The 25,555-nt window shown below is 34.4% G+C and overlaps 1 protein-coding gene across 1 annotated transcript in view; it reads right to left on the bottom strand.

Annotated features, from left to right (window-relative positions):
• Nucleotides 1–25,555, bottom strand: part of ARHGAP15 (Rho GTPase activating protein 15) — a 620,344-nt gene that overhangs the window by 523,299 nt on the left and 71,490 nt on the right. Inside the window, exons 3-4 of the mRNA XM_019735910.2 lie at nt 17,139–17,207; nt 3,839–3,900 (exon numbers count right to left, since the gene is read on the bottom strand). Of these exons, the coding sequence (XP_019591469.1) occupies nt 3,839–3,900; nt 17,139–17,207 (131 nt within the window). The remainder of the gene's footprint in view (nt 1–3,838; nt 3,901–17,138; nt 17,208–25,555) is intronic.

The raw sequence follows: 25,555 nt of genomic DNA, 5'->3' as shown, positions 1-25,555 counted from the left end.
ACAGTAAGATTTGGGAGAAAGGAGAGTTTAATACGAGTGACCAAGTTTCTCTACTTGTAAAATTGAAAGTAATAATACAGTCTCTTTTAGAGTATGATTTCAGTATTATTGGTGAAACATTTAGACAAGTGCTTGGCAGAGTAAGCACGTATTAATACTGCTTATTGACTCATTAAAATGTATAAAAAGATATTAAAGGACTTTGATAAATAAAGAAAAGGTTATCAAAGGAAATTTTATGTAAGAGATACAAATTATGGTATACTATTTAATAGTTACTAAATTATCTATGGGATAAAAACTACAAAATTTTTTAAAGTTAATATTAAACTAACCATTTTGTTGCCAGTGACAAAAACATACAGACTCTTTGGGCAAGCAATATGACCATACGTAACAATCATTTAAAAATTATCATGTGATTTAATGAAGTAATGCAGGCTTAGAGTTTATCTTAAGAAAATATAAATGAAAATTGGCAAGTAATGGAGGTTTACTACAATTATAACTATTTTAGTATAAAACTAAAATCAACTTAAAAATCAAATAAAAGAGGATTGTAGGAATCATTTAGTATATTACAGTGCCATCAACATGGTAGAACATTATATGTTCTTAAACATGGTGAGTATGTCTATAATATTCAATTTTTAAAGGTTTATAATGAAAACAAAAGCAAACCCCCAAAATAATAAACAGTAAGATTATGCAACAATAGGGGTCAAATTTACAGATTTCTGGACATTGAGGACTTTCATCAGAAAGGTAAATAGACAACGAGAGACTTGGAGGAGATATTTGCAAAGTCTAAAGTTGGCAAGGTATTACTGTTTAGAGTATATTAGGAGTTCTCTCAAAAAATAACAGTAAGAAACAATGAAAAATAGTCAAAGATTGTGCATAGGCAGTTCTCAGATATAGACCATGACTGACTCTAAATAGATGAAGTGAGGCTCAACTGAAATACCAATCAGAGGAATAAAAATAAATGCAACACTGAAATAATGTTCTATAGCCATCACCTTGCAAAATGGAGAGTTATGTGAAGTGTGTGTTGATATGATTATGGCGAGATGGAGCCCTTCTGCACTGCGTAAGGTATGAATCGGTGCACTCATTCAGGAGAAAGATTTGGCCGCAGTGCTCCATGGATTTATAAATGTGTGTACCTTACAACCAAGCAATTCTTCATGCCTGAGTATACGCACCACTCATAAGGAGCCATATATGTGTGGTTTATCATAATGTTTGGGATCTAAGGAGGTAGGGACAATTTAGGTGCCACTGCTGGGAGCTTGAGTGAGTAAAAAGTGGTATATGTATACAATGGCAAAATGGGCAGCAGGTGAAAGAAACAAACTCATTCTAAATATACTGCTATAGATAGATGTCTAAATACTAATATTGAATGAAAATAGTTAGAAACAGAATGAGGTTTATAACACAAAAAGGCTTATGCAATTTAGAACACATTCATATACATACACACACGTACAACACGTACACTGTTTTCTAGAATGCCACACATATAGCCAAATGAATAAATGGGAAGTGAATTTGATGAACACAGATTCTACAAAGGATTGAAGTGAGGATTGGAAACTGAGAATAAAATTAAATGAGCTAAGGGTCCTGCCTAAAGGATGTTAATCCAAGGCCACACACTGAACCTCAATTCTGTGCACCGGAGGTTAAAACAAAAATAAAAATAAAATAAAAACTAAAATTGTATATAACTTTAAATGAAAACAGCTGAAAGAGTTCATAAAGGCATGCAAAGTGATTGAAAGAACAATAAGACTACAAACTACTTATTGTTTATATGAATTTAAACTAGAACACAGACATGGTATGCAAACTGATTAAAGTAACAACAAATAAAACGAACACAAAATGGTATACACACTGATTGAAACTACCTAAAAATATATTCATGTGAGTTGGTTAGGGAAAGAATCCTGTTCTATCCCTCTCCTTTTTCTTGATACCACTTTCTAGGAAAAACATTTATAAGAATGGTTTATGAGCAAGGACACTTTACAAAACCACTGTGGTGGGGCTTCATCTTATTTTCTCGGAATTCCATTTAGAATCGTCCCCTCTTCCTTAAATGAGGCTGGGGGGACAGTCTAACCAAAGCTGTCATCCTCTCTCTCCTACCACACCCCAGTGAAGAGCTGAAACAATAATTTAGACAAGGTCATGGGTCCTTGTCTATCCCTCTTTGGACGTTTTGTCCACGTGCCTGGTAAGGTAAGAGAGAGTCTTGACTTATTCATCTTAGGAAGAGTCATTGCTGTAATTGGGAGTGAGCTCTTGGGAAAAGGAGGACACTCGCCTGGGCTAGTCAAAGTCAAAGAATCTCTCCTGTTGCCCTTTCAGAACCCAACTCACTAAGGCAGGACTTGCCCAATCTCTAAAGTAGTCTTGCATTTGATCTTGTCTCCTGTGCATCTCCTGGATGACTCAAAGGAGAGTGGATGCAGGGTTACTGAAAAGGAACAGTCTAGGAGAGGATTCAAGGCCCTGTTCGCTATCCCAGAATAAGACAATATAGACAGAGAATGAGCTTGGTCTTTAAAATTGAAATCGCTATTTTAAGTAATGTAATCATGGATGATTGTCTTCTATTTGACTTTAAATATATATATTCCATTATAGACAGCAAACAAAAACACACTTCTTTCTCTGGCATTGGCCAGAGTGCCATTCTAGTAATGAATTGTATTATACAATTCACGAATAGTACATTTATCCTTTATGGTTTTAACTATTAATAATACAGTAACGAGAAAATTCCTTCTCTCTTAATTTGAACACTTTCTACATATCTTTGCAGCTTGCATATTACCTAGCACAACGTGGGCTTGAACTCCAGCGGTTCACATACACATGAGTGTTTTTCAATAAACACAATCGGCCCTTCCTGTCTGTGGGATTCACCTCTGAGGATCCAAGTGGATCGAAAAGCAGTATTTTCTCATTTCCAACTGCGGATTGAAAATACTGTTTTCAATCCATGGTTAGCTGAATGTACAGATGCTAAAGGCTAGCTTTAGAGCCAAAGTTATACTGCTTTTCAACTCGGGGGAGGGGATTTTAGGGTGGGGGAATGTTGTTCAAGGTTCAACTGTACTAGGACCTATATGACAAATAGGAAAAAATCTAAAATGGAGATAATTAGTTCTAAATATTCCATACGTATACAATATTCCAACATCTTTCTTTACTCTCCTATGAGCCTTATTTTTTCCTTTAAGGTTTTTGCTGCTGTTGACTGGGGAATGCTTATTACCTTTTCTAACTTCTCTCATCTACACTGTGTTCATCTTGCCACCAAATGTGGCTACTTTGAAATTTTTATCTGACAAATGACTTTATTTTCCATCTGCTTTTCTCAGATGATTTTTATTTTACACATTTATTTCAAATCCTCGATCCTTCAAAACGTATGCTCCCGATATACTATAGGGAAATTTTCTATACTGCAAAGTGAGTTCATTCATCCGCTAATCTGTTAATCCCAGAAATCAAGACCTATTTTGTATTTCTTTGCATTTTTCTTGTTTTTTTTTGTGTGTGTTTTTTTTTTTTTTAAGAATTCAAGTCCCAGGGGGACAAGAGCACTTCATTTATGTATTCTGTGCAACAATATAGAATGTAGTACCTAACTGGAAAATTATAATTACAGTAAAAATAATATTGATCCTAATGAGAGCAGAGTATATTCTAGTCTTGAAACACAGAGTCATCTTTTCCACACGATATTGGTGATGCAAGTTGAGGAGATGGGAAACTAATATAGTTATATAAAAGTGATTTAAAGAACTTTTATTACCTTAGTTTCTTTCCTCCATCTGCAATTTTAGCTTTTTGAAGATAACCTTCTTTTTCAACCATCTGCAAGAAGAATGCATATGTTAAAACTGTGACCAACTCCCATGCATTATTAGTTTAAATGAACCTATGCTTTTCAATAGTCATTGCAGTGATAGAAGTTTCCAGTCATAGAACTTCATTAATAATGCATATATAGCTTATGGGAAGTGCCTGCGAGATCATAGTCATTACAAGCCCTTAAATATCCAAAAGAAAGATTACAAAGAGTAATGTGAATGATTTGTTAGATAGTGATACACCTTTACTCACTTTTCCTTCTGGGCATTGCAGTCACTTGCTTACAAAACTGATTAACAATGGTAAAAGAAAGACAAATTTAACGCCTTCCTTAATTTTACCGATTATCCTTGGAAAAGTTGTTTTGTTTTTCTACTTCTCACCCCTGCTTCCTTATGTACCTGCTGAGGCCCGGGATCAAGAAGAATTCAGTGGAACCAAGACAATGAGCCTCTTGAACCATGGAAGTGCATTTAAAACTGACATTTCATGCATTTTTTTCAGTTACCAAGAGATGCTCTGTAGTACTCGCTTGTTACCTTCCATGGTGTGTGCTTGCTTCCTTTTCTATTTGTATTTATTGGCTTTCATTACTAATACATCTGTAAGTTTCTTAAAGGAGATTCAATAATTTGTTATAACTCCACAGAGGTTTCGTGGAGCTCTAAGGTAAATAAATACACAATGCAAATTGTGATGTGTTGACTCCTGGAAAAGTCTATAACAGGTACTTTAATTTTTTAGCATACTATTTCTAGCTTCCCCTTGTCCCACACGCCCCATCCCAAGTCCTTACCCTCTGGTTCCATCCTTTCATCTTGGTGAATCACTGACACATTCTCCCCAAGGTTTTTTGCTAAAAGCTTTAAGAAGTTCCCTGCCTAATATCAAAGAAACAAAAACAACAAAAGAACAAGACAAACAAATGAGAAACAGAAACTCATAGACACAGACAATAGTTTAGTGGTTACCAGAGGGTAGGGGGGTGGGGGGTGAGGGTAAGGGGGATCAAATATATGGTGATGGAAGGAGAACTAACTCTGGGTGATGAACACACAATGGGATTTATAGATGATGTAATGCAGAATTGTACACCTGAAATCTATGTAATTTTACTAACAATTGTCACCGCAATAAATTTAATTAAAAAAAAAAAAAAAAAAGGAGCACACTCCCTCAGTGCCACCTTATATGCTTTTCCCCTGACTGTAATACTCTACTTCTACCATGTCTCAATCTCACAAACTCCTAAAATATATTAAATCTATTTTAAAATGCAATTTGTCTGTTGTTAGAGAGTCCTACCATGATTCCTCTGCAATCTCTTTTAGGGACCCCCATCCTGAATCTCCAATTTCATTCTGACATTGGCACTGTCACAGCACTTATTGGATCATATTGTAATTGTCCACTTTTTGGTTGTACCAGTACATGTACTGTGACGTTACCACTCACACCTGGATTCCCAGCACCTGGAGTACTTGTTGGCACCAACAGTCACAATAAAAAATATTGTTTGAACAAATGAGTGGATGAATAAATGGCTATTTAAATGTTTATTTAACTTTTTATAGGAAATTGGACAAGCCAAAAAAAATTCATCTGCACTATGACAGGTGAAAAGAGAGATATCTGGGGGGTAAATGAGTTGTCCCAAACCACTAAAATGTCTCCACTTAAGAAATTGCTATTTACAGACACTCTGATATACGTGAGATCTTTTCTAACTTGTTCATCATTATATTCCTAATACAAAACACAGTACTTAACCTTCAAGATATATTTGACAAATACATTTTTGAATAAATAATGAAGATAATAAGGATTACTTATGATAGACATAGCAAAGTATATTTCATGTATCTACATTTCCAGAAATTGTCTTTCACTTCAGCATGCTCTACACAAGCGTAAAGAATCTAAAGAAACTCTCTTGCACCCTTTTTCAGAATCATGTTAACAGTGCCTTGTTTGTGTTTGGATACATTTAATTGCTTACATTCTCCACTCTTTATCCGATGTATACTGTCCCTTTTTCTTGGTCCCAAGAAATCTTATTCATCTACCCCCTAAAACCCATATAATAAGTACAGTGTTTAACTCTGGGCATCACTGGTTTCTACAGATGTTTGGCAGAAAGATGTTTTCAGTAGCCATTAGCATCATGGTGGGGAGTGGGGGGGGATTTATTTTCTTAAGAATGTATGTTAAGAAATTCTGTTATTTCTGTTGTGTAGCCATAGACAAAATTTACTTTATTTAAGCTTTCTTCTGATGAAAATAAAAGTTACCTAAAGCCTGAATTTATTTACCAAAAAATTACAAAACCTCTTGACCCATCATAAAAACTGATGCATGCATTCTAAGCTAAGAATATTGCTTTTTTCTACCCCCAAAATATTCACTAAAAGACCACTGGGTGGACATTTAGTACTCAGAGATGTATTATAGATGATCATTTCTCTAAAAAAGGAAGAGAAATATGAAAGGGAAAAGCTAACACTTTTTCAGGGAGAAATCAACATAAGCAGGCTTGAGTTATATACCTTAAAATTCTCTCTCCTTGAATACATAAGCAATGTTCTTCCAGATACTCCTGGATCTTTTAAGATGCCTGAGATTGAGGTTAGAGTTTGGATTTCACATGTTAGGACTCTATACATGTGACATCATTACCATCAAACAGTCTGAGACATTCCCCATGATCTTGGGTCAATGCAATACAAATGACCACCCAGAGGTCTCAGTAACAGGAAGAGGAAGAGATAAATAGCAAGTTAGTTATCTTCTCCTATATCATCTTCCAGAGTCCAAACTGTCTTCAGTGTCATTAGAAGCTAATATTTCTTCTACTATATACTTTTACAGACTACACTTACTACTACCATGCATAGTTTTACATACATATATCTTCATGCACATTTCTACACGTAGCTATATACATATATTACCACTTCTGAAACCAGGTATTCATTTCTCTCCATTGTTTCTTTCATACTTGATGTATAGTCATTCATTCTTTCAACAAATATTTGATTAGTAATATCCTCATCCACTTAAATACATCTGCTCTGTTCACAATGGGATTGCAAAGATTAATAAGGAAGTATTGATCTTATTGAGACTTATATACTTATGAGCTCACATTCAAGATACAGTTGTTCTTTTGCGGGGGGACTAAATACCATACTCCCCTCTAGCCATCTTAGAGATTTACACCAGCTTTTACCATGGACTAGGAAACTCCAAACAGGCTTCCTACATGAAAAGCCCTGCATTATTTTAAGTCTCATGCTGGCAAGCAAACATCCCATAAGGTAGGATTAATTGCTTTATTATTATTCCTTGTTATAATACTTTGAAATATCTCACTATGTTCTAGGCACCAGGAATCAGTTATTCTGGGAAGCTCATAGGAGCTAAAAGAAGAATTATGGCAAACAGAAGATTGCTATGTATTTTGTATGTGGGTTTATATATGGTACCATATTAATTATTCTAATTATTTATTCCTATTTTACGTTAATTCATTGGTTTGAAAGGACAATGATGTATAAATTACACTTGAGTATATTGCTCATTGAGGACTCTGATGGTCCTATCTCTAGTAATTTACAAAATTATGTATAGCTGTAGGTCTAAGTTTAGGATGCTATATGTCAAGTTCTGGGCCTCCTTGTAGGTCTTTAAGGTAGTGACACTCCCTAAACTATGTATACTTAAGAAATGTCAACTAATTTTTAGATGTTGAATCTGGCTTCTTGAGCTATTTGTCCAATGTTCCTCAGAAACCCTATTTAATGCTAAGTGGCAGGAAAGATCAGCAATTTGTCCAGCTTGGATGCCAGCCAGTCTGCTGGCATTGAGGAAGTACTCAGCACACACAGCTGCTCAGATACAGATGAAAAGAATGAATGGTGGTAGGATATCCAGATAGCACCTGTTTATCAACCTAAGTTGGAGGCTATAGACAAGGCAGGAGAGCAGAAGACAACCTTTGATTAATGTAACAATCATGGCAAAGAGACCAGCCTGTAATCATAAATACAGACACTGTGATTTTTTATGTGAAGGCTTCACACTGTTCTCAGATAAAAGAAGCAGAATTGGAAACAATAGGTTTTCATCAACACCAAAAATGTTCTGTCAAAATACATGTTTATAAATGGAAATGAACTGAATCTAAGATTTTCACCAGATTTTGATGAGAAGGGATTGGCTTTTTAACTCCAGAACCACAAAGCCCTTATGCCTTATAATGTTTATTGATTTTCTCCTTCGTTCTGATTCTGTTTTCATTGGCAACTGTCTGACTCCTAATGCAGCGTCCTAGATCCTTTGATGTAGAACATGAGGGACTTAAATAACGTCTGTATATCCATTATTATAAATTCATAAGTCAGAATTATAGTTTATACATCAGGCTTCTACAAATTTGGTTACTGTGAGATAGTCCTTAGGAATATTATCTCTGTAAGCCCTGGTAATATTGATAAATAGAATTTTTCTAGACTCACAAAACTGAGACAGGTCACAGTCCTAAACTGAAGTGAGCCATTCAAAGTAATGCCACCCTGTGAAACTCTATGACTGCCTGGCTTGCTCCTAGGAGAACTTTGCATCTTTTCTCTGTAAATACAACCCTGGGCTACTATAATTTTCAGATATAGCATTTAACTGTTTTCCTATTTATTAATGAGGAACTTACTATATGTTTTCTGAACTTTTAATAGATCACTTTGCTAATAATCTCATTTTGATAGTTTCTATTACAAAGCTCAGAATGAGGGCATATCTGGTTACATCATTTTTATCCCCAAATGATGCTTCTTTTTCTTCTTAAATCTCTTATTTACTTCACCACTACTCACAGAAAAAGATACATCTGTCTTCTTTCCATTGGCTTTCTTTAATTTATTTTTTATTTTCCTATTTTTAAAATAAAAATTGTATTTAAGGGTACAACATCATGTTTTGATGTGCATATATACACAGTGAAATGATTATTATAGTCAAGCTAATTAACATATCCATCATCTCACATCGTTACCTTTTCTTATCTTTTCTGTGGCAAGAGCACCTGAAATCTACTCTCTTAGCACATGCCCAGTATACCATACACTATTGTTAAGTATAATCACCGTGCTATAGCTTAGATCTCTAGAACATATTCATCCTACGTAACTCCATTGGCTTTCCTTCTTGTGATACTGTCTTTAGGTTGGACCACTTTCCTTTTGAAGACTCATTGCTTCCATTTTTATTCTCAGTCTCCACTTATTTCTATACTGTCTCTTTTTTTGCTATACCAAATCTGCTGACCATGTGTGTGGACTTACTATGGACACAATCCGTTAGGAACATAAATGAAAGGGGAGAATTACCTTAAAAATCCAGTTTATCTGTACATCATAGAAAGCACTAACTTAAAACAGAATTAAATGCTTGATATAGAACTACCTTACTTACATATAGCTCCAGAATGAAATGTGATGTTTTTAGAGACATAAAATGCAATGTTTTTGCCTAACGTAAATACATAATTTACTTTGTGCATACTTTTAAAACACGGTGAACCAAAATTCAAGTTGGAAACAATGATTACATGAAAAGGAGAGTAGAAGAAAAACAAAGAAAAATGATTCTGCACCATGCATGAGTGGTACCTGGGAAGAAGCAACTAAGCATTCTCCAAGAAATTCTTGAGAAGCTGGTCTTGATTTTGTATCTCAGAGTTAGGCATGGTTTGCTCATTGCAACTTATTTATAACCATCAGTATATATGTTGCTCAGTGCTTTCATGGATGTTCTCCCTCCTTTGCTTTCTCACTAAGGAACATGGTGGGCTTTGGAGTTCTGCTGAATGTCTTGAACCATTTTTCAAATATTGGGTTTGGAAAATGCACAAACTATGTTTTTCCAAGTGCTTTTCCTCATCATTTTAAACCCCTATCGAGGGAAAATTACCCACATGTCTGATTTATTTACCTCTAACTCATCAAAATGTCATCTTGTAAAAGCTACTATTTGATGTTTAAAAAGTCCCATAACCTGTTCCTAAGCCTTTCATCTTGTAACCATTGTGTTTCATTTGGTCACACTCAAAAATCTAGGTTAAGTTTGATGAAGGCACCTCTTTGTGTCTCAGAACTTTTTTCAGTCTTCTGGAGGCTTTTCCTGTATCTCACCTCTCCTTCTTCCTCCTCAGTTTCTCTCTTCTTTCCTGAATTCTATTTGTTTTTTCCTGGTTTTAAATATGAGTATGTTGCTCATTCTTTGCCTGTCTGTAGAGTTCAGTGAGAATGGCCTTCCCTGTTACTGTCTGGGCAATTTATTAGCGTAATTTGTTGTTTTGTTGTAACCCAATTTCAGCATAGGCAGCAGGGAAGGAAGGATTGTGTAATGTTAACAGCTCTTTTGTTGTTGTGTTTGTTCTTTTTCTCTACTTTAGGATTAAATGAGTTTAAAATGTGGGCCTGGATGGGAGAAATTATTATAATCCATTTCTGTGTTTTAATGGCTTCTAAACTCCTTACCATTATCTCCAGATCCTTTGAGATTGGAGCTCTGCCTCTCTGCCCATGCTCCTGACTATTTCCCTACTGTAGCCAGTGTGTGATTCTTGTAGTTTTTGTAATGTAAGAACTTTGTTCTGATCTCCACACCTCTATCCTCCCTGTTCCTTCTGTTTGCATCATTCTTCTTCCAGTTCTTTGCTTGACAAACTCTATTTATTCTGCAAATCTCAATTTGCATGTTCCTTTCAAAGGGTGCTTTTACGACTAGCTAATCCAAGGTAGGCTCTCTCTCTCTCTCTCTCTCTCTCTCTCTCTCTCTCTCTCTCTCTCTCTCTCGCTCTCTCTCACAGAAAATTGTTTTTCTGTTGTCAAAGCATATTTTGCAATTTGTGTTTATAAAATGATTCCTTTCTTTTTTTGCTGAATACTCTCTTCACCCTTAGACTGAAAGCCCCTCAAGAAAAGAACATGAGTAAGTAGCGTACCCCCAAACTAGGCCAGCACCTAGCACAGAGATGGCCTCAACAAACACTGAATTCATAAACACACTCCTGCTTGAACAAAGGAAGGGCACACGGAACAATGAAAACTTGAAGATGGTTTCTATTACAGTTATTAAATTATATAACTTATTATTAACATACTACCAGCTTGAAGATCAGGGAGGATGTTCTTTCAGAAAACCTAATTTTATCGTACCAAAGTAGAATTTTAAGAGCTTTTGTAAACTTTTTTTTTTTTTTTTGCAATTTAAGAAGAAAAGCACAGCCTGATCAATAGAATTATTCCCCTAAAGTGGCTGCCCTTTGTTTTAAAATAAGAAAACGCTGTATGCGCACAATGCCTTCTATCCTCAAAGCCCTCACAAGTATTAATTAATCCACAAAATGATATCTGGCTCTAAAAGGTAGAATCTGTGACTTAAGGTTTATCTGCAAAAAACCTGCTTTGCCCCCAAGCCATGGCAACTTCCTGAGCTCTGTTCTCCAAATCCTACCAGCTCAGGAGGTAGCAGATGATTCTCTGAAATCTGCCACAGGCTTTTGACTCTTGCAGGGTTATCCATAGCCATGTCTTACACTCATTTGATAAAAATAAAGATGATAAAGATTTAACGTGTAAACAGGATTAATTTTCTCAAACATTTCTTTAGGGGAAAAAGGGAAAGTGCCCTGAAAATAATTAGGTTCATAAACAGTTATAATATGAAATATATAAGATCAGGAAATAAACACACATTAATATATTTGACATTTAATGTTTAGAATTGTTGCTGCATTGATAGCACTTGTTAAGCATCCACATGAATTCTCAGAAAAGAATTCAGTTCTTTTGCATTGATAACATACGGATTTGCATACCATGTGGCATAAAGGACATCATTGGTCAGTGAATTGGATAGTTTCCACCATGAGATTTTAGATTCCAATTAGGAATGTATTTTTTATAAATATTCAAAAGAAATGCATTAGGCTTTTGTTTAACCACACTGATCACAATCTACTTTATTTTTACCTTGAGAGATAAAGCATGATGGCCATCAAAAGAGGATAACATCTTTTGCAGCAGCCACCATGGCAGATTTCACTTTTGTAAAAGGAATCATTTTCCTCCAAATGGGATGGATCTAATGGGATACTTTTACCAGTTATGCTTAAAGCCAACGCCTCTCATGATTCCTAAATGTTCAGGGAAATTCTACATATGAGAGATGAAAACATTGAGATTCGTATAGCCCCAAATAATCTCAAAAATCCTTGTCATAAAAATATTAAGTAATAACACCAACTTAAGTGATTTCATTATTTTATAAAGTGTTTTAATGTATAATACCTCATTTATGGTAGCTCATGTTGGTAGGTACTGCCATAGGAAACTACTGCAAAAAACCTATGGTTGACTCCAGAAGTAACACTGAGGCATGAGGGAAGGAGGGAGCGTTGCAGAGATAGAAATAAGGAATGTGCCAGCTTTGTGGAAAAGGTATGTGAGTCTAGGTAGAAAATATATATACGGTTACATTAGTCAGATGTAAAGAAAACTTTGTAGGCTCTGGAATAACTCAAGTCTTGGTATAAATGATAATGGATAGTTAAAAATTAATCAGAATTTGTTGTTTGGAAGAACTGGTGGTTATTTTGGCATCATAATGGAGTAATTCATAAATAAGAGTTGTGGGGGAAGATGAGCATTTCTGTCTTTAAAATCATGTAAAGTAAGCAATTTAATTCAAGTAGAGAGTGGTGGATAAAAATTGAATATAACCTGTGTTCTCAAAACAGAGTGGGATAAACAAGTACTCAGAGAGAGGAACCAGGGAAACTTGACTCAGGAATAAGAAGTAAATTGGACTGTAGTTTCAAATGTTTCTAGAGTTTGTGTGTGTGTGTGTGTGTGTGTGTGTGTGTGTGTGTGTGTGTGTATGTGTGTGTGTGTGTGTGTGTGAGAGAGAGAGAGAGAGAGAGAGAGAGAGAGAGAGAGAGAGAGAGGCATAGAACAAGATTTACAGAGATCACAAACTAACGAACTTAAATTACTCTTATTTCCTTCCATTTAGCAGTGCCAGTGCCACCTTTCTGACCAAGAATAGAGTACTGAGCACATAGATGTATTATCTATTAATATGCTCTCCACAATTTAGGATGTTCGAAATGAATTTTATTTATTAAGAACTGAGGCTGCAGAGAGGATCAAGCCAGCCAACTTCAAGCCAGTAAACAAACCAGTAACCCTAATGTTAGGAAGATAAATTGGGAGTACCATTTCTGAATATCCTATTGTTTCTTTAATATTAGCATATTTTTGATATATTGATGTAGCACAAATACGCCACTGGTTATTGATTAAATTTGAATAATAGCCATAATTTAATTTTTTAATATATATAGAGAGATGTAGATATCTATATATATAAATAGATATCTATCTATGTCTATATCTAGATCTAGATCTATGTCTATCTATATCTATATCTATCTATCTATCTATCTATCTATCTATCTATCTATCTATCTACATATATATAGTGTTTGAGACACCTTAAAGCACTGTTCAAATATAATTACATATAACTGCATATATATTTGCACATATATAATTATATATAAATAATTGTACATGTATGTTTATATTACACATGCTCATATAGCTGCATTTTCAGTCTAACTTTTGCTGTTTCATCAAATAATTCAGAGTAAACATTTGCATGTGCTATATTTAAAATAAACAGCTTTTTATAATGATTTATATGCACTTTATTTGTTCTATAATCCAAATTTATGGAAAAGAAATGCAATTACTTTTCTATTTATTGGACAGCTACACTGTGCTAGGCCTTATATAATATAAAGCCTTAATAATAAAACAGTGAGTGAGGTATAGCCCTCTCCTGAAATAACATAATAGTTCAGTAAGAGAGATAGAAAAGGAAACAGGCAATTTTAGTGTGATTAAAGATAGAGGCAATTCAGAGAGGCAAAACCAAGCTGCTAGAGGGAGGCAGAATAAAGAAGGGCTATCTTACTCAAATTTGAGGAATCTGTGAAATACTTCCCAGAGAAAGTGTTCTCTAAGTTGAGACGAGAATAATTAATTTTGAAAAGAGGATATTGTTACATCTAATTAAATTGAAAAATTGACTTTCACTATGAAGACCAGGCATATATTTGTTAATATCTGCAAGCAACAATATTATTTTAATGAACCATTAATATCTCATTATTAAATCAATTGATAAACATGCCTTTTCTGAACAAACACAAGTGCCAAAAGCACTAGTGTAGGGGCAAGTATAATACAGAAAGTACAGGCATGACGCCTAAATTCAATGCATTTACAGTCTAGCCATGGAACAAGTCTATTACACATGAAATAAGAGTGAACAACACAAAAGAGTGGTAGGATGAAGGAATTATAATTGGTACAGAAAATCCAAGTTCCTTCAGTGTAAGAGCCATGTGCTAGTCATGTTACTATTGCTAGCTTGAGAGTATGTATTTGGGAGTAGATGATAAATAAGGTGAATCAGGGACCATGGAGAGGTCCGTAGACTTGATGCTGTAGCAAATAGAAAGCCGCTGAATGTTTTGACAAGGAGAATGACCTAATGAAAGTGCTGTTTAAAAAAGGTTGGTGTGGGATTGCTGCCCCAAATCAGTGGCAGGACACTGTCTTGTGCAGCACTGAGTACAGAAGGGTGGCATGGGGTTGAGATCAGAAGTTTCTGAGGGCCTGGGCAAGAGCATACATATGCACATGGAGAAAAACGTGGGCACCACATCCTTCATGGGGAAACCACTTCAGAAAATGGTGACTTCTGTGAAGGGTCATAGAGAAAATAAATGATCCAAAGAAAATGTATTCTAAGCCTAGATAAATGTTTGCTACTAATAAAGATGGGCTCAGTGGAAAGGGGTATCAGCATGGAAAGAAGGTGATGATTGGCTCAATTTGGGAAACTTCATTTATGAGATGACACCAAGATATACTAGAACAAATGACTAATTAGTACTTCAAGATATAGGATGAGATAATAAAGAGAGCATACACAAGTATAGACCTGTGTATTATAAGCTTGGAAGTCAAAACCAACGCCATTATCTGTTTCATTTGTTCACTCATTACATACATATTTACTGAGTTCTTACCATGTTCTAGCAATCGTTATAATCACGAGAATAGTTATGAACATAGGAGTGAGTAATCGTCTCACAGAACATTCTAATGAAATGAAAAACAAAAATAAATTTTATAGTATGCTACATGGTGGCAAGTTCTAGGGATAAAAATCATTTAGGGTAAAAGAAAAAGAGTGTGGATGGAAATGGTGGGGATTTTGTTTGTTGATTTTTAAGGGAGATTAGGAAAGACCTATCTTAAAAGGTGATAAAGATACAAATCAAATGAAAAAAATGAGCCTTACAAACTTCTGGGCTCCAAAATAATTATTTTGCAGCAGGTAGGGGAAAAACCAGGTTTTACGGCCTGTAGGAGAAATAAAGTGGTCAGCATGGCTGGAGCAGAATGAGCCAGAAGAAGAAAGGAAATGATGAGGCCAGAGAGTTAGCTGAGGACCAGTAGGATCTTAGGAACTACTGAATGTTTTTCAACTTTTACCCTAAGAAAGATGGGAAGCCAGAGAGGAATTTGATCCAACGAGTGACATGACCTAATTTATATTTTAACAAGCTCATTTTGGCTATTGCACTGAAAATAAAAAGTAGAAAGCAAGGGTGAAAGTGGGCACATCAGTTAGGAGGGTATTTCAATAAACCAGGTATGAGATGACACAGCATAAAGGTGGTGAGAAGTGAACTGATTCTGGATGTATTTTAAAGATAGGGCTGACAGGGTTCTTTGATGTTTAAGTTTAAATTATGAGAGAAACAACGAAGTCAAAGACATCTTTAAGAGTTTTGACTGAAGAATGGAGTTAGCATCTTGTGAAATGAAGACTGGGTTTGGGAGAAAATCAGGATTAATTTAGGATATGTTAAATTTAAGATGTATGTTAGACATAAAAGTGAAAATGCCACAATATACAGTACTGGAGTTTAGGGCAGTGGTCCTTCCTGGAGAAGTAGTTAGTATACATGGCATATAAAGCTATAACACTGAATTAAATGCTCTAAGGAATAAATATGGAGAAAAAGAAGAAAAGTTAAGAACTGAACTATAAGATGAAGAGGAACCAGCAAAGGAAATGGAAAAGAGAAAACAGATGGCCATTTAATTAATTGGAGGTCCGCGAGAAAGTGGTTTACTGGTAGCCATGTAAGAATATATATATATTATATGTTGAGAGTTATCAATTTAATTACATTCTTAGGTATAGCAAGGAGAAAACTTGAGACTTTACCAATGGATTTAGAAATATGGAAGATATTGATGACCTTAATAGGAGGTGAGTGGTTGGGACAAAGCCTAAATGGAGTTGGTTTAAGGGATAAAGGGAGGAGAGAATTTAACAACAGTAAAAGTAGACAATTCTTGATATCTCTAATACTTCATTCAATCATGTTATTTACAGTGTTTCAGGCACTCTTCTAGTCATTAGGATACAACAATAAACAAAAGTGAAAACAAAAAGAAAATCCCTGCTCTCATGGACTTAGAATCTAATGGAAAGGGATTAATAGTTTCTTTAAAAACAAACAAACAAACAAACAAACAAAAACTCAAAATTTGCAGTAGGCCCCTCAAATCACTGCTTCCTATTATTCACAGCCATGCGCAATCACTTCTCCATAAGTGTAGACTGGATTTGCTGATTTGCTTCTCACCAAGAGAATGTTGCAAACTTGATGGGATATCACTTTAGTGGATTAGTTTACAAGCGATTTCAACTTCCATCTGGTTAGCAGACTCCTTGCCTGTTCAAACCTATGTGCTTTGGAGAAACAAGCTGTCATGCTGGAGAAGCCCATTTGGCTGGGAGCTGAAAGCAGCCTCTGACAAATAGCCCTGGAGGAACTGAACACCACCCCCAACCATGTGAATGCAGACACTTCCCCTGTCAAGCCTTCAGAGTAACCTTGATTCTGGCTCAAACTGCAACCTCTTAAGAGACTCTGAGCTGGGAGACTCTGCTAAGCCATGCCTGGATTTCTGACTCACAAAACCATGAGATAATCATGGGCGCTATTTTAAGTTATTGAGTTTTGGGGTAACTCATTTTGTAGAAGTAGATAAATAACACAATATTGAAGGGAAAGAATCACTTACCAGTTGTTCTAAAGGAGGAATGACATCTTTCAAGACATGCTGTGAATGATTCCTTCTGTGTCTGGATATCTGCAAAAATATTGACATTAGATACTATTATTTTATTTTCCTTTAAAAAAGCTATACATGATTTAAAAGAGTATATTTCAGTAAGAGTGCACATGAAAATAACCATATAAAGATTCATTCAAGAAGGTAAATAAAGTAGATATAAAATGGGAAGTAAATGTTTTGGACGTGGACTAATTTGAATAAAATGTATACTCAAATATGGCTGGCTGCAACGATATCTCATATTTCATGTGTTCTTCCTGCCATGTAACCTTGATACCCCTCCTACAAGTGGTGGGGTCTACGTTCTTCATTTTGAAACTGGGCAGACTTTTATGCCTGCTTCAACCAAAAGGTACAGCAGAAGTCATACTATATGACTTTAAATATTAGAGCATAAAAATTTCATGTTCTCTTGGAACCCTCACATTTGGAAACTAGTCACCATGTTGTGAGGAAGCCCAAATCATCCCACACTGAGAGGCCACGGGGAGAGGCCTCTACGTTTCCTGGCTAACAGACTAGCTGAGTTTCCAGAAGACAGATAATATCAACCACCAATCATGTGAGTATGAAGATCTGATGATGATTTCTTCTCCCAGCCATTGAGCCATCACCATGCTTCAAGCCTTCCCAGCAGAGACCTCAAACACTGTTTAGTAGAGACAAGCTCTTCCTGCTGTACCTTATTTGAATTTTTGACCAAATTATATAAGCATAAAAAATATATATATATATATATTGTTTTACACCTCTGTATTTCAGGGTGATTTGAAAACTAATAATAACCGGAACAAAATATTTAATATTGAAACACTGTGTTTATGATATGATGTGAGCTCAGCTTTTTCATAGTCAATGTTCTACTAATTTTCATGTCTTCCGCTATTATCCAGATGTGTTTAAACACACAGTAGTCACACAATTAAGTGCTTTTGAATCTTTCTAAAAAAATACCTTATTGTTCATTCTCCTAAAGAAGCATCCTAGACAGATTCTACAGTAACATATAAAGAGAAAGAGAAGGAATCTATAACTAAATATTGTACTGTTTGATAACTGAAACAGAAGCTCTCATTAATAGTACTATTTCACTAAATAGGAATTTTCTAGTATTTTGCAAGGAGAGTGGGGAGGGGACAGGCTGGGTGAGAGAGAGAGAGAAAGAAGGAGAGAGAGAGAGAGAGAGAGAGAGAGAGAGAGAGAGAGAGAGAGAGAGAGAGAGATCTTTATTTATTAAAAAAAAATAAAGCAAGCCTGAGGACAATGTCTAGAAAAAAAACTTTGGATATCTTTGGCTCTGGTTACTGGCACAGTAACTGACTGAAGGGATTAGATCAATGTCTACTAAGATTCTGAGGGAGTTGTATTAGCAAAGAAATCAGAAGCCCGGCCTGAAAATAAACATGATTCCATACAACTCTTGAATCCTATATTTGCTCTACAAAAACTAGAGTAGGAAGGCAGCACAATCTTCAAGGAAGCCATCTCATCAATGCCCACTTCAGTGGTGGCCCAGGGAGGAAAATGGAGAAGGAAGAGCCTCTAGAAAGCAGAGCCAGAAGCTCTGGAGAACAATGGACACAGAGAATTCTCTGAGAACAGAGAGTCAGGAGAAACAGGAACTGTCCCTACTGCCAGGTCATGGGTCGCACATGACCTTCCCAACAGGATCTAATCATCATTTTGGTCCAGTGACTATTGGCCATTTATCGTTCTTTCCTTTACAAATGAGAGGGTTTTTGTTTGTTTCCCATTATCAAATTTTTCTCCAACATTGTCTATTAGATGTGATGAGGAAATCAGGACAGACAGCTCATTTTTCAAGTTCTTTAACCCTCTGGAGAGAAATTGGGTCTGATGGAGAAAGCTACTTATCACCAGAGATTCTAGAATTGGAAGTTGATGCAGTCACTGGTTGGGGATTTTGAGGATCTGCCTCTCCTTTGAGGAGGCAGGTAGATGTATTTCGAAGTGTTGTAAGACAGATGCAAATTGATATGAGAGGAAAGAATGGCAGACTCTATAGTTGCTCACCAAATTGTGTCCTCTCTTTCCTGGGGACATATCTAGATTGCATTTCTCAGCTTGCCTTGCAATTATGAGTGGTCATGACTAATTCAGACCAACGGAAAATTATTCACCAGTGAGTGCCTCCTTGCAAACTTGCCCCTTTCTTTCTCATATACTAGCTGGGAGAAAACATTGAAAGAAGCCCTTTCAAAGGTGAGGATGCAAAAATGGAAGAATTTGGGGCCTTGAATCACAAAGTCAAGAAAAGCCAAACACAGGCCAGGAAAACTCACTTTTTTTTTAGTAAACTTTTTATTTTGGAATAATTTTGTACTTAGTGAAAAGTTGCAGAAAGTACCAAAAGTTCCTATAGAAAACTTCATTTTCTTGGAGACATCATGTATTTTAGAGAATTTTACAGCTGCCAGCATTACCCTAAATAAAATACCATAGTTGATGCTCAATTAATACTGAAATGAAAGGTGTTTTGTATAAGGAAAGTGAGAGCAGAATAGTTAATGAGAGTGATCCTAGAAACCAAAACTCACACCTGTTATTCATTGATATTTTAGCTTCTCAGCAGGGATATATATATATATATATATATATATATATATATATATATATATATATATATAATGTTTAAATAATATATATATATGTTTAAATAATATGTATATGTTTAAATAATATATATACACACACACACACACACATATATAATTTAAACCACCTAAAGAACTGGGAATTTGTCTTATATTGCAATACACTTAGGACTTACTACTCTTAATTACTACTCATTATACGAAAACATATAATCTTCAGTGAAAATTTAATAAATATGTCTCATATTCAACTTACAAGTGTAGAATAATTCTGCAATAGGGGGAGTTTTCATGTTTCATTTTCATGGAACCTTTGCTGGATTTCTCATCTTGGGGTAAAAGTCATTCTCCTGGCATGTAAAGTACCTAAAGCTTTAAATGTTAGAGAAAGTACTAGCAAGAAAATGTCTCCACAATATTGATGAATAGGCAACTGGGTGTTCACCTGTGTCAGTCTTGACATTCTTTTATGGCCAAGTCCATGCTGTCTTTTGTCCTACCACTACTAGATTTTGATTGGCCTAGTGATCCACCATCCTCTAAATATTTCCTTCCAGTCACCTATAGAAAGCTTTCCTATAAGACAGTGTTGCAAAATGTGTTGTGTACATATTGCCAGGGGCACAAGAGACAATTTTAGCTGATGAGTGTTTAATTCTAATTATCAATTACATAATCTTAAGGTTTAGTAGAAATAATTATTACAACAGAGCCATTTCTTAGTGATAAGAATATATTTTCCAGTAACATAAAGTTATTTAAGTATATGAAATACAGAAAAAAACAAAACACAAATATAATAAATGAATGGCTGAAATTTAAGCAATAAATTTTTATGAGAAGAAATTGGAACAGAAATGACCAGTTACTGAGTGCATACATTTCACCCTTGAAGAAAACCATTAGTTCCACAGTATAAACAAGAATTCAAATTGAGGAATGATACAATGATAATACTCTCTGCTAACATTTATTGAGTGCCTATTATTTGACAGGCACTGTTCTAACTGTTTTGCATGTTTGAATACATTTAATTCTCACCCAAACCTTAAGAGGTCAGTTATATTAACCCCTTTTCATCAATGTTAGAAACACAAATACAGATTGTTTCAGTAACTTTAAAAATCCACAGCTAGCATCAAAGGCCTATCTGGGGGATATTTTAACCTAGATCGAGCCCTCAACTATTGCACTTCATTGTTGTTCCAGTAATACAAATATATATATATATATATATATATATATATATATATATATATATATATGCACTAAATTCTTGAGGAACTACAAAGTTGAAATAAGTGGATATTTCTGAGGTAAAAATTTGAAGAGAGTCAAACTTGTAAATTTGTACACTTTTACGCAGGAAGCTAGAAATCAGGTTTCAAATCTGTTATAAATCATCTTAATATTCCTTTAGGGGAAGTAATATTGCTGATCATTCCTAAATCAATAAGCTAGCCATCTATCATGTTCAACCAAGTTATGAAGATGTGGGGAAAAAAAGAACTTTTGTCACCTGTCTTTTGCTTTACTGCTCTTCTCATTTAAGCATTAAGCACAGAAATATGTTATCATCCCAAATCGGATTATGCTGACTGAGACTTATGATTTAGGAAATTCTGGATCGAAAATTGTTCAGTTGTCTTGCATGGATATCAGGAAAAGTTATGATGTTTCAAGAGAGCTGGCTTTATGGGACATACTTAATTGAAATAATAATTATAAGGAAAACTTGAGGTCAATCAGAATCTCATGAGGTATAATAAGTTTGAAGGGAAAAAACGGTCTCCTGAGCTATAGTATAAATAACAGAAAATCTTAGCGTACTTACATAATTGTTTATCAATAGCTTATTATCAGTATCTGATAATTTTGCAAATCATTATGGGACACCCTCTTGAGAAAATCCCCCTGTAAGATATTAGATGCCTTTATGAAACATTTATTTTAGCCAGAAAACATTTCATATTTAGTACACTCATATGCCAGTAATTTCTCATAATAGATGTTCAAGATACACTTTTTAATTGATATTATAAAATGTCTCTAGTAGTAATTATTGCAAAGAGAGTACTTCATTTTGGACAGTCCTACTTTTTTTTCTCCAGAGTTTTATAACTTTTAAATGTATCTGATATAAAAAAACCAGATTTTGTTCTGTAAATAGCTTCTGAATATGGGCAAAATTGAGCTCCACTGTTTGATCTGAGGTCCTTTTCACTTTTGCAGGAATCATTAATTAATCATTCAATTTGGAAGATTTGAATAGCAGTAATAAATTAGCAGCAGTTTCATATAACTTGATTTTAATATATTATTTTCTCTGTGAACTACAGAAGCATTTCTTTTAAGGAAGCCTGAAAATACAGTTTTTATGTGTCTGTTTTTTTTGTTAGTTTGTTTGTTTGCAAATGTCCTGAAATAATATACAGATCTTCCATGTAAACATAAGTAAACATGTATGTGTATCTATAGCATATTTAAGTGTTTACAGCCTGAGTTTTTTGGCTAATTCTTATACTCTTAAATTATGAAATGTTAGTTTCAATATCTTTTTGAAATTCCAACTTGAGAATTTTATGAATTGCTACTTCTCAATAGTTTACTTCTAGTAGTGTAGCAAAAAGGCTGTAACAATTCTGAGTTTCTCTTCTTTCCCGGTGATATGGTTGTCTTTAACCGTTTTTCTATCACAGTATTCTGCATCTTAAGGTAGCTGAGCTTTCATAATAAATACTCTAGTTGATGGTAACCCTTCCCTGGAGGAGAAAGAAAAAGTCAGACCTCATCTGTCTTTCAATGATGCCATCTTCCTCTTGATTTATTATGTCTAGTAAATAGAAATGATTTAGCTATCACTGAAAAAAAAAGTGAAATACAAATGTCTTCTGACTTGGACTTTTTGAACCCAGTATCAGATTAATATATCACTGCAAAACTTTTAGATCAAATCTATGAGTTTTCCTTATCACCACCCACCACTCTCCCCGCGTCCACTCCTTCTCTGCCCTTCCCCAGGTACTTTAGCTTTCTAATTGGGAAAAACAAAGTGGAACAATGGAGTATTTAGGGTGTGTAATACATATTTTCCTTTAAACTCCTTTTTGTTCTTATTAGAATATGTATCATAATTAAGTTTTTCAGATATCTTTTCTTCTAAAAAACGAATTAAAAAGTCACTTTTACAAAGTGTCTGTGTTTTCTTCATTCATCTTTCATTTTTATCTATTAAAAGAATATGAAATTGATGAGTGGAAATACTACTTGATATATTACAAACTGTAAAAATAACAGGATTTGGGCATATTATTTTCCTTGTGTAGGAAAGTCTGCTATGAAAGTTATACATAAACATGAAACATTCCTCATAGCTCTGATTTTAAATAGATTACATTTTTGATAAAAGTTTATATCTTGTGGATTAGTATTGAAATAAAATCACTTGAATAAAAGCACTTGTTTGTTCCAACACTTTCACATACATGTACGTTTCCTGAGGCATACCTCCTGTTAGCAACCTACCTGGGTAGTTAGATTTAAAAAAAAAAGAAATAAATCTGTAGTTTAGTTTTTATCTTCACAGCTCCTCAAAGTTTTTTTTTGGTGTATCCTAATTCTTATGTTCAAATCTTTATTTGTTTTGCCAAATTATTTTTCTTAAAGCTATTATAATCAGAAATTAAGAAAAGTGAATGAAGAATGAAGTTTCTTTTTTTCCTTTTGGAATGTGGATACATGGCCAATTTTTTTTGTACTCACAAAACTTTAGTTGTTTAGAAATAATAAATATCAACCAAGTGACGGCTATATTTTTATATCATTTGTATGTGGTAGGTAACTGCTTTGAAAAGAAACAACAAAAAAAGGAAAATTAAGATATGAGGACATTACCTTATCATGTCTTTAATCTCTAATTTTACCTATTTGTGAACACATGTAAAATTCATCCATGTCTCATAATTTTTCTACCACTAATGAAATTTCTTTCATGGTTTTACATGGAGGTAAATCAAAAAAACAAAAAACAAAAAAACAAATTCTTCTGTTTTGCTCTTTATTAATGTACCACCTTTCCTCTGCTCACAATATCATTCAAGTACCATAGTGGACAGCCATAATCAGTTGTCCCCTTTTTTTATTTTTGGCTTTTCCCCAAACCTCTTTCGATTGTATACTGTCAGTCAGAACACTGACACTTAGTCTTATCTCTTTAATTCCCTGCAGGAAATGAAAAGGAAAGATTCAAAAACATTCTGGAGGACATATTAAGGTTTATTAGCATTTTGTTTATTTGCTTGTTGAGTATTTCTTTATCAGCATCTGGGTCACCAGCAGTGCTCACCAGCCTTTTAATCTTGGGTAAGTCTAGTTGAGTTAAATTCAGCTTTAGCCACATTTTCCTATCTCCCAGACAGCCAAGGGGTATTTGTTAGAACGATTTTAACTCCTTAATATTTTTTGCCTTGCTTTATTTAGTCCTAAGTACATATGTTCCTCTAAGAAGAAAATCAAATTGCCTGACACTTTCCTGTTTAAAGAAAAAATTATGAACACTGCCCACTTCCTTGCTTGTTGTTAAATACTATTTCCTTTAGTTCTCATTCCCTCTTTTTCTTTTTTTCATGTTTTCAGTAGAACGTTTCTCTATAAGAGTTTTCTTAGACTGAGAGGTGTCATTTATATGGAACTTGAAAACACAACTTGAGCCTTCAAACATGTTTTTAGGGATGGGTGAAAAAAGTGAAGGGTAATAAGAAGTACAAAATTCCAGTTATAAAATATATAAGTCACAGGAATATAATGTACAACATAGGGAACATAGTCAATAATACCATAATAATTTTGTATGGTGACAGGTGATTACTAGACTTATCATAGTGATCACATACTAGTAAGGTACACAAAGGTAGAATCACTATGTTATACACCTGAAATGAACATAATATTGTACGTCCAACTATACTTTAATAAAAATGATAAAAATTGAAAAAGAAAAAATGCATGTGCTTTATATGAAAGCTTTCAGAACCACAAAATATAGAGATAGCAGAGTAATACAATTTTTCACTTTTTTTCCCCATGGGAAGTGATTTATGTATTGTCTTAATTTTCAGTTTATTTCCTTTTTATCTGTATTTCATCCATATTTAGCTATGTATTTATAAATCAATATAATGAGAAACTAAGGGACAAAACAGCCACATAAACATTTTATTCTACTAATAATGCTATTGGCACTAGGCGTTATATAATTTGTTAGACTCATAGCTAGAGTTACTAAAATTAGCAGTTAAAATAGCCTATTTATTTCTTTTTGTAACAGAGATATTTACTGTGTTGATATAAACAAGTGAAATAGGTTAGAGAGTTGATAAAGAAAAAATAGATGGGTATCTTGAATACTTGGGCCAAATTGTCATTTCCTCCACAACTGCAAGTCATATGTCAACTTTTAAATAAAAAGATTTAAGACAACAGAAAATGATACCAAAAAAACTAGCAAACACCTCAAAACAAAGCAAAATAGAAGACAAACAAATAATTATTGAAGATCTAAATCATTAAGATGGTCTACCTGTTTTTACTCAGATGATACATATCTTTATCAAATCACCATTTGACTATGTGTGGGAGAAACAACCTATATTTAATTTTATGATGTTTAACTGTCTGGATGTTCTCAACAAATGAGAACCAGGCTTTATTTTTAGTCTCTAATATAAAGTCTCTTTCATTGCCCAGAAG

This window comes from Rhinolophus sinicus, chromosome 17 (genome assembly GCF_057876585.1).
Source record: "Rhinolophus sinicus isolate RSI-liver-muscle chromosome 17, RSI-T2T, whole genome shotgun sequence".
In the NCBI taxonomy this organism is placed as follows: domain Eukaryota; kingdom Metazoa; phylum Chordata; class Mammalia; order Chiroptera; family Rhinolophidae; genus Rhinolophus; species Rhinolophus sinicus.
Note: the sequence above shows the minus strand (reverse complement) of the source record. Positions and strands in the feature narration are given on the sequence as shown.